The 10858-nt window shown below is 39.4% G+C and overlaps 1 protein-coding gene across 3 annotated transcripts in view; it reads right to left on the bottom strand.

Moving 5' to 3' along the window:
* Positions 1-10858, bottom strand: part of kdm6a (lysine (K)-specific demethylase 6A) — a 236360-nt gene that overhangs the window by 16294 nt on the left and 209208 nt on the right. For 2 of the 3 annotated variants that reach the window (XM_043700863.1, XM_043700864.1), the window contains one exon: positions 4501-4615. In XM_043700863.1, the coding sequence (XP_043556798.1) occupies positions 4501-4615 (115 nt within the window). Of the gene's footprint in view, positions 1-4500; positions 4616-4640; positions 5595-10858 lie in introns of those variants that run through there. The other variant, XM_043700865.1, reaches the window with a different exon arrangement.

Raw genomic sequence — 10858 nt, 5'->3', positions numbered from 1 at the left:
GCAAGGTCATTGGGGACATTTAAGAGACTATTGGACATGCATATGGTCACAGAGATTTGAGGGTGCATACATGAGGATCAGTGGTTGGCACAACATCTTGGGCTGAAGGGCCTGTTCTGTGCTGTACTGTTCTATGTTCTATGTTAACCCATCCATGCTCCTCATGATTTTGTAAACCTCTGTAAGGTCACCCTTCAGCCTCCTACACTCCAGGGAAAACAGCCCCAGCCTGTTCAGCCTCTCCCTATAACTCAAATCCTCCAACCCTGGCAACATCCTTGTAAATCTTTTCTGAACCCTTTCAAGTTTCACAACATCTTTCCGATAGGAAGGAGACCAGAATTGCACGCAATATTCCAACAGTGGCCAAACCAATGTCCTGTACAGCCGCAACATGACCTTCCAACTCCTGTACTCAATACTCTGACCAATAAAGGAAAGCATACCAAACACTTTCTTCACTATCCTATCTACCTGCGACTCCACTTTCAAGGAGCTATGTGACATCTTTGGATTGTAGGAGGAAGCCAGAGCACCCAGAGGAAACCCACGCAGACACAGGGAGAATGTGCAAATTCCACATAGACAATCACCAGAGGGTGGAATTGAACCCGGGTCCCTGGTGCTGTGAGGCAGCAGTGCTAACCACTGAGCCACATGCCGCCCTTTTGCATATCAATGATGTGGATATAGCATCAGACGAAGCAGAATCCAAATTTGTAGAGAGTTTGGTTAAAGATTCTGAAGATCACAGCAAGAACACAAAAAGTATATGGGCTAAAAAACATAGGAAATTAATTCAATCACAGTGAATCCAAAAGGTAGGAAATTTGAATGGCAAGAAACAAAAAGTCAGACTGGCCAAAGTCTGGGACTCACTACCCAAAATAGTGGTACAGGCAGTAACCTTCACATTTAAAATGTTCTTGGATATACTGCTGAAGTACTGTACTATGGTTCGAGAACTGGAAAGTGGAATTAGATGGATAGCTTTGGCCAGCACATACACAATTAGCCAAAAGATTCCTCCAACTCTGTGAATTTTCTATTTGCTATGTGTCTATGTTAGACCAAGGTTGCATGGATAACAGCACATAAGGGAGTTGTGTTAATGTAGAGCAGAAACATTTTAAAAAATTGTTGCGTAGCTATGCAATGTATTAAAATTATGACTGATACAGAGACCATGCAACAAATTGATTAGATAGGTAGCTGAAGGAAATGGGAACAATGAAATATAGAAGGAGTAGGAACATGGGACTACTGGTGATGTGAAAGACAGACACAAAGTCTATAAATGGTCCCTATGTGGCATGCTGACTCATGGAGACCCTGTTTTGTAACTGATCAAAATGGAGAAGATTCATTGTGAAAGTGACCAACACAGCAAAACATTTCACCGAGAATGTGGAGAAGTGAAATCCGGAGGAGCATTCATTCTAGCCAACCCATCTAGCTAACCCTCGAAGTACCACCTGCTCCACGAGGCACAGTCTACCGATCACAGATTGACTAACGCAGCCATCTCCGATACCAGTGAACTGAGATGTACTATTCAACTTCAGAGCAAATACATATCACTTTGTTTTGAATTGACAGATTTAAGCTTAAAAGATAAGATTACTGATTGCATTGCTATGTCAAAGGTATAAGAAAAGAAGAGATTATATTTTATCTGGCAACAAGGCGGCATTATCAACACAGAATGAAAGCAACTCTCAAATCTACAATGAATATACATTTCAGAGTCCGACAGTCAACAAGATTTTTTTTTTGGCCTTGTTCATACATTTGCTTATATAGTTTACAAGTATCTCATTTCTATTACATGCCATGCTGCTCGTACACAAAAAAAATTAACGATCTATCTTTATTGGCCTTGAATTTGAATCACCGTTAACACTATTTTGCCGATATTTAGTTACAGTACCAGTCTTCCATATGCTTCATAGCAATTAACCATACAAACCTTTAACAATGTTAACACCATAACTTCTATATAGCTGACATTTTAAAAATAATTTGCAAATAGGATTTAAGCTACGAGTATTATAGCGACAAATCTGATTAATTTGAGGGAAATTGATGTCTTTGTGCGGCATGCCCCAGACAAAAGCCTATTCGTTTAAACAAGCTGCCTGGCAATGTAATTTCTATAACGTGAGCAACTTTTGCATTTTGAGCATTCAACAGGAGTTCCAGACAGACAGTTTCAGAATATAAATCTTGTCTGTTACCTCGCCCTTGGCTCAGTACACATCTGCATCCAACATTTGATACTCCTATTAAGGAAACTGCCTGATTATCTATGTAAAACAGATGCTCCATAAATGTTGAACAACAGCTTAATTTCTAGACCTAGGGACTTCCTAAATTTATAAGTATTAGTTCTAATCAAACATAACGAGCTTAGCTCAGATACATCTTTAAATGGAAGCTTCAACAAGTTTATCATGAAACATAGTCATCTGAGAAGTCAAACCACAGCATTGTTGGAAATTCCATTAATGTTATTCTATTTCATTAACTGTAAAGTATATAAGGTGATGTGAGATGGTGAAAAGGTGCTAAATAAGCTCATTTTACAAAATCATAATAGAAAGCAAACTATATGGACATTATTTTTCTCTCCACCTAATAATTCCTGTCACAGGAAATTTAAATTTGCTATTCTGCTCTAGCTTATTTGGTAGGGTGCAAAACCAACAGCAATCCAAAATCAACTAGCTAAATCAACCATTCTTAAGAATTGTCTGGGAAAAACTACCAAACTTTTGGCAGTTATGTTTAATTGATTCAAGAACTAAGTCTAAACCATACTTCACTGGGGAAAAAAAAAATGGCAGCTGAGACTACAGTTTTCAAATTACAGGAAACTTTGTTCTAACTGGCACCTAATGAACTAGCACTCTCAATAAACAGCAAAAATTATATACATGAAACATTGGAGTTTAGAGTATTACTATCATCACCAAACGGTCAGTTGAGTGTATGAGTGAGAAGGCTCTCCGTCACAAAGTTTTATTTAAGTTATTATTTAAGTGATTTATGCTGTAAATAAAGTTTAACAGTGGTGTGTATACCCCACGCATCATGTTTATATTACTTGGTGTGTATTTTAACATAGATTAAGGTTGGCCTCTTGATCAACTGGAATATTTTATCAATGAGTAGACTTTTGGTCCCATAACTGCCGGTTGCTAAAACGTTTGCTGAATTATTGAGGCTAAATTCAAATACAGGTTCCAGAAATTAAAGGTTGGTGCATTAATCCAGTGCCAGCTAAATTGAAAATATTTATGCAGATCTTTCATTTTCTACAGGCTTGATCAAAAAGACAGATTGTAAGCAGGTCTTATAGGAGGAGAAGTGAAGGAGAGAGAATTCCAGATCTTAGAACCTAGACAGCTGAAGGCTGAGACAATGGGGATGTGGAACCACAAAAAGCCAGAGCTGGAGGAACGCAGAAGTATTGAGGGTTGTAGTGCTATAGAAGGTTGTAAAGATAGGAAGTGGGGAGAGATCATGAAGGGAATTGAATGCTTCCACAAGAACTTGCTTGCCTGTGCAAGAGAAAGAACATAGGGGTGATGGATTAAATGGGACCTGGTATGGATTAAGTCATGGACAGAGTTTTGATTAAGCTCAAGTCTATAGGAGTAGTTCAAGAATTGAATGAAAGGAAAACATGAATCTGGATTTAACCAGTTCACGAACGAGCTTTTCAGCAACAGGAGACAAAAGCAGAAAAGGGCAATGTAATGAAGATGGATTTGGTTGGTTTTTGGAGAATAGAATAACTTTTGTCACATATATTCAATGGAGTATAGTGGAAGGTTTATACACCGCCAATTACAGCACTGACTCAGATACAAACATACAAAGGCAGTTTCTTCACAATTATGAAATAAAAATGTCCAGCATAACAGAAATAATAGTTCAATTCAGCAGACCACGCAAGCAACTAGCTTCCAGTCCGCAGTGGGCCTTGCCTCTACACCATGTCGGTGACATGGCACGGTGGGAGGCCACTGCAAGGGGCCAGAAGGTTGCCATGCCACGTCAGGAGACCACTGCACCAGGTCACCGTGCTATTATCAGGAGCTGCTGCTTGCTGGAAGCCGGAGTCGAAGAGGAATACCAAAGGGAAAAAGCAAAATTACTGAGAGAAAGAAGAATAGAAGAAAAAGAAAAGAAAAAAAAATGGGCAGAGCAGATGGGCTGGAGGATGCTACTCTGCTGTCATCTTCCACCATTTGTGAAAATGATATGATAAGCTGTGGTAGGTTGTTGAGTGCGAGATCAATCCCCACCATATTGCTGCAAGGAAAATTCAGCATCCCCACACACTATCTTCTTCACAAGATTTTAAATTGCTCTTTGGAAAGGAGAAAATATTTAGGCTTTATGTCACATATTCGCATATTTTCTCATACTTTTCAAATGATTTTAAAATAGAGCTGCTTAAAAAAAGCATGCTTACTGGCAAAACATTCTTACTTTTCACAGAAGTCATTCATAACTGCCCAGTATGATTCAGGTACAGCAAACCATTCACAATCTCCAGGACCTATATTAATATTAACAGAGCAGAAATTGTTGTTTTCTTGATGACCTGTAAGTAAAAGCAAAACAGTGAAAAGTGGCTAAAAATGAAAATTTAAATGCATTGATCAAGTTTCCATTTACAAACTTCTGCTCAGTATTTTGTGATCTGTCAAATTAAATAGCATTGCAAAGCAAAAATAAAAAACTTGCCCTAGTGCATAGTTCCTTCTATCATTTCAATTCGTATCCATCTCATGGCAAAATTAACCCCTACAAGTTTGCATTATCTATATTGTTCATTGAATGCTGTTTAATCTCAGAGGCCCAAGTTATTGCTGTTACATACGTGCAAAACCCAGCTGTCTTATCCATTATCGCTGGCATGCGAGTTCCCCCCATATTTCCTACAAAGTGATAAGTATCACTGCTAATCCAATTAATGCATCACTTGCTGCATTACTTTCTTAAGAAAACAACATGAATCTGAAAAATATTCAGAAGGTATCAGTTATCAGTATCTTAAAGCTCTTACTGGGGTTATTTAACTCTAATAATGTCAAATATTAAACAGTTTTCTAAACCTAAGTTCCTAATTTTTTCAACAGTTGGGAGTTCAATTAGAACTTTTGATAAATAGTAGTTGATTACAAGGGAGTAAAATAAAGCAAAACTCCAGATTTTAAAAATCAGTGAAATTCAAGTGGTTTGTTAATTTTTCAAATTGAGACTAAATTACTGTTTACTTTCTATTGCTTGTCTGGCTTTTAAACAAAGAAATTGCATGGTTCTAAGAACCATAGCTTCCTCCTGAGTTTTCAGTTAGGCCATTATGTAATAGTTTTTCTAATCAACTCCCAAAGGACTGCACAGTGCTTTGTATATTTTGATAACATTTCATTGTGAAATTCAATGTCTGCCACCACCTGCACATAACCACTGTATGGGGGCAAGCTCTGCGTATCATCACTGCCCAGGACCTGACCTCTGTTGGGTTCCAAGAGTTAATGCCAGATGCAGAGCAAACGACCAACTGGACTGCCAACACACTGCAAAAGGAAGAAGGGTGATTAGAAGCCACAGATATCCGCTTCAGTACCACTCTTCTGTGCTCAATGCAAAACAAAAAAAAAAGCATAAAACTGCTTTAGCTACCAAATAAATGTTAAATTATTTCTCTACTTTTCTGATACTTCCAAAATGGAGACAGTAAAAGGTATGCTGAAAATCCCCTGCAACCCAAACTCACTAAGCGTAGCACATATATAATCATTTAATAACAGGTTTATGGATCACATTATTTTGCTTGTCCATGTCTGTTATTGTTTAGTCGTCAATTTGCACAATACATTTTAGATACAAGTATTATTTTAATGAATTTCTTCAAGAGGAAGTACATAACGTCACAATAGGTCTCTCCCCATAGATTTTCTAGAAATGTTCTAAGTACGTTGTGTTCATACTGAACAATTCTGGAATATTGTCACTTTCAGATTTTTATTCTCAAAACTTGACACTTTGTTTTAGGCTTCAGTCTGGATTTCCTCCTTGTTCTTCAACCAAAATCATCAAACTAAACAATCTAATAATGTGTCACAGTTCAGTTTATGGGAGTTCGTTGTGGAGAAAAAAAAAGGCCTCTGCATTTCTACATTACAGTAGTGACTACTTAAATGGGATGTAAGGCAAGCCTTATAGCGATGGAAGTTGAAGTGCAAGTTTTTTCTGTAATAGAAACTAGGAGCAGGGGTAAGCCAAATGGCTCTGAGCCTGCTCTGCCACTTGATAGGGGATTGGCCACTATCCTATCTCGACGTCATATTTCGGTTTTCTCTCCATCCCCCTTTATGTCTTAAAATCTTAAAAAATCTTTCTTGAAAATATTCATTGACTTGAACTTCATAGCCTTACGTAGAGGATATTTGCATAGGTTCATTTCCCTTTGAGTTGGTCCTCATTTCAGTCAGCATGGAAACAGATCCTTCAGTCCAACTTGTCCATGCCAAACAAGTTTTCCAAATTGAACTAGCCACACTTACCTGCATTTGGCCCATATCCCGCTAAACTGTTCTTATTTATGTACCTGTCCAAATATCTTTTAAATGATGTCACTGTACCTGCATTACCACATCCTCTGGCAGCGCATTTCACGTCAGAATGTGTGAAAAGGTTGCCCTCCAGGTCCCTTTAACTCTTTGTTCTCTCAATTAAAAATAAAAAACCCTAGCTTTGAACTCTCCCCACCATTGGGAAAAGACTTTTGCTATTCACCTTAACTATGCCCCAGATTTTATAAACCTGTATATAAGGTGACCACTCAACCTCCTAAACTCCAGTGAAAGAGGTCCCAGCCTATCCTACTTCTCCTTGTCATTCAGAACCTCCAGTCTCAGCAACATTCTGGTAATTTTTTTCTGAATCCTCTCCAGTTCAATAACATGCTGAGACTAGGACTCTTAACTAGCCAAAAGGAAGCAATCTCTGACCATCTAATTAGCATTTATTTAGTTCTGTTCTTACAATTCTCAATCCTATGGTCTACCCCAGTTCCCACTGCTTCTAGATGACGCTACCAGGGCAAACATCCTCCTTGCATCTAGTCTAACCAGCCCTGTTAAAATTTTTTGTATCAGACCTCTTCACATCCTTAACTTTTGTGAATACAGGTCCAATTGAATCAATATCTCCTCATAGTGCAGTCCTGCCAACCTAGTGGACCTCTGTTGCATCTTCTCTATTGCAAGTATATCCTCTCGTAGGTAGAGACACTAGACTGTGTTCAGTAGCCCAGGCGTGGTCTCACTAAATAAACAAGACATCCATACCTGTCCACTTGAATCATCTCACAAAATATTATTTGCCTACCCAATTGCTTGCTGCACCTGCATAAGTTCATTGACTGGTGTACATTCACATTTCCCAACATATTGTGATTTATTTAATACTCTTGCTTTCTGTTTTTCAGTGTATACTTCACATTTAGCCACAATGTACTGCATTCTGTGTTTGCCCACTCAACTTGTTTAAATCACCTTGAAGTCTCCTTGCATCCTCTTCATAAACCCAACTGAGTTTTGTGCAGTCAGCAAACTTATAAATGTTGCACTTGGCTCCCTTACCATGGTTAATTATGTATATTGTAAATAGATGAGGCTCAAGCATGATCCTTGCAGTCACCTACTAGTCATACAGTCAGAGATGTGCAGCATGGAAAAAGACCTCTCGGTCCAACTCGTCCATGCCGACCAGATATCCCAACCCAATCTGGCCCATATCCCTCCAAACGCTTGCTATTCATATACCCATCCAGATGTCTCTTAAATGTTGCAATTGTACCAGCCTCCACCACCTCCTCTGGTAGCTCATTCCATACACGTACCACCGTCTGTGTGAAAAAATTGCCCTTTAGGTCTCTTTTATATCTTCCCCCTGTCACCCTAAACCGATGCCCTCTAGTTCTGGACACCCACAACCCAGGGAAAGGACTTTGTCTATTTATCCTATTCATGCCCTTCATGATTTTATAAACCTCTGTAAGGTCACCCCTCAGCCTCCGATGCTCCAGAGAAAGCAGCCCTAGCCTATTCAGCCTCTCCCTATAGCTCAAATCCTTCAACCCTGGCAACATCCTTGTAAATCTTTTCTGAATTCTTTCACGTTTCACAACATCTTTCCAATAGGAAGGAGACCAGAAATGGATGCAATATTCCAACAGGGGCCTAATCAATGTCCTGTACAGCCGCAACATGACTTCCCAATATTGCCATCCCAAAAGAAAAGACCCATTTATCTTCATTTTGTTTCCTGTCTGTCCACCAATTCTGAATCCATGCCATTATACTAAACCTGACCTGACCTCCCAGTCACCACAGATTTTAATTCCCCTTCCCACTCCTTTTCTGACGTGACCATCCCTGGCCTCCTCCAATGCCACAGCGAATCAGACGGCAAATTGAAGGAACATCATCTCATCTTCCGCCTGGGCAGCCTACAGCCTGGAGGACACAACATTGAGTTCTCCAATTTCAAATAACCTCTCTCCCATCTCCCAACTCCCTTCCCAGGTCCTCCCCCACCTTTCCACATTCCTCTGATCGACCCTTCCTTCCAGCTACCAATCAAATTCATTCCTCCCATCGACCAACCAGGTGGTACCCCCTATCTGTGTTCACCTATCCTTACCTCACCACCAAAACCTCCCCCACCCCTCCACACCATGTCCAGCTCCCCTTACACTCACCCCCGGTCCTGGAGAAGGCTTACATGCGAAAATGTTGACTTCTCCACCTCCTGATGCTGCCTGGCTTGCCGTGTTCTTCCAGCCTCCTGCTCGTCTGCCTTGGATTCCATCATCTGCAGTTTTTTTGTCTCTAAATATATTAAACCATCGTATGTGTTTTAACTTTGCCCACTAACCTCCTATGAGTGTTCTTAAAAAGTCTTCTGAAAATCAAAATATACCATATTACTGCTTCTCCCTCACCTACTGAGCTACATCCTCAAGAAATGACAGTAGATTTGCTAAGCATGATTTGCCATTCATAAACCAATGCTGACTTGACCAATCATGTTAATGCTTCCAAATATTCTGATACCACATTGTTTATAATAGGTTTTAGCACTTTCCCATAATTCTAATGTTGGGCTAACTGGTCTGCAATTCTATTCGCTCCCTTCCCTCAACAGCCACCAATCTGGGTGAGCTTTTCCAGAGTCTGTAGAATTTTGAAAAATGAAGAATGCATCTAATATTTCCAGGGCCACTTCCTTTTATACTCTGGGATATAGATCACCAGGGTCTGATATCTATCAACCTTTAATTTCCTCAGCACTGTTAACTTTTAAATACTGATTTCCTTCAATTCTGCAAACACACGAGACCACTGATTCCTAACATGTGTGCGTGTCCACTTTTATGAGGCGAAAACCAAAGTATCCAAGTTCTGAAGAGTAGTCATACTGGATGTGAAACATTAACTGTTTTTCTCTTCCACAGATGGTGCCAGATCTGCCGAGTTTCTCCAGCATTGTCTGCCCAATTCTCATTATAATTTCCCTGATTTCTAACTGTTAGTGACCTAACTTGTCTTTATTAATTTTTTACTCTTAATGTATTTATAGAAACTGGCCATGAAATCTTCTATGTTCCTCTCAATTTTATTCTCACACGACCTTCCTCTTTTGATCAACATTTTTGCTCTCAATCTTCGGGTTTGTTGCTTTCTCTTGCAATTTTGGATCTAATACTATCCCTAAATGCTTTCAAGGGTTGACCCACCTTTACGCTTTTGGTTTTGCATCAGACAGGAATAATTGTTACTTCAGGAAAATGAACATGAATTACATGAACCATTGTTTGTCCATCGTCAATCCTTTAGCAATGTTCTCTAATTTATCAATTCGCACCTCATAGCTCCCTTTATTTAGATTCAGGACTCTAATTTTGCATTCAACTACGTCACTCTCCACCTTTATGTAGAATTCCATCGTTTTACAGTCTCTCTTCCCCAAGGGTTTAGACAGATTACAAATTAATACTTTATCATTGGACTGGGTGTTGCGCAGAGTAGTCTGTGCTGGTTGTTTCCTGTATTGGTCTTTAAAAAAGCATTAAGTACACACTCCAGGAAGTCCTCTCCCACAATACCATTGCTAGTTTTGTTTGTCCAATCTAAATTCTACAAAAAGTCTTCCACGATTGCAGCTATGCCCTTTTGCCATGAAGCTCTGATTTCTTTCTTAATGCCTTCCCTTACAGCTCCACTGTTTTTGGGGGCCAAGAAACACACCCCGCCAATGGTTTCTACCACATGATGATTATAATCTCCACTCAAACAGATCTCACATCAAGATTTTCCAGTCAATACCAATTCCTCACCATTTAATTAACTGCTTTACTAATAACACTACCTCACCTCCTTACCTTTGTTATCCTTCCTAAATAACGAACGTCTTTAGTCACCATGCAGCCTTGTTTCTGTAATTGAAACTTTATTACTATCAATTATATCAATTTGCACAGCAAATGTATTGACCTTAATGTAAATATTCCATGTATTAAGGCAAAGTCTTTGGACTTACGTTTTTTTAAATCTTATTAATTATACAGTCCTAGTGGCATACAGCACAGAAATAGTTTCTTCAGCATGATTTGTCCATGCCAACCAGGTCTCCTAAACTGAATGAGCCACGTTTGCCTGGCTTTGGTCAATATCCTGCTAAGTCGAATGTGGTGCTGAAAATGTCTAGGTCAGACAGCATCCAAGGAGCAGGAGAATCAATGTTTCAGGCATAAGCCCTTCATCAGGGATGA

This window comes from Chiloscyllium plagiosum, chromosome 12, assembly GCF_004010195.1.
Source record: "Chiloscyllium plagiosum isolate BGI_BamShark_2017 chromosome 12, ASM401019v2, whole genome shotgun sequence".
In the NCBI taxonomy this organism is placed as follows: domain Eukaryota; kingdom Metazoa; phylum Chordata; class Chondrichthyes; order Orectolobiformes; family Hemiscylliidae; genus Chiloscyllium; species Chiloscyllium plagiosum.
The sequence above is the reverse complement of the archived record's forward strand: the minus strand, read 5'-3'. Positions and strand labels throughout refer to the sequence as shown.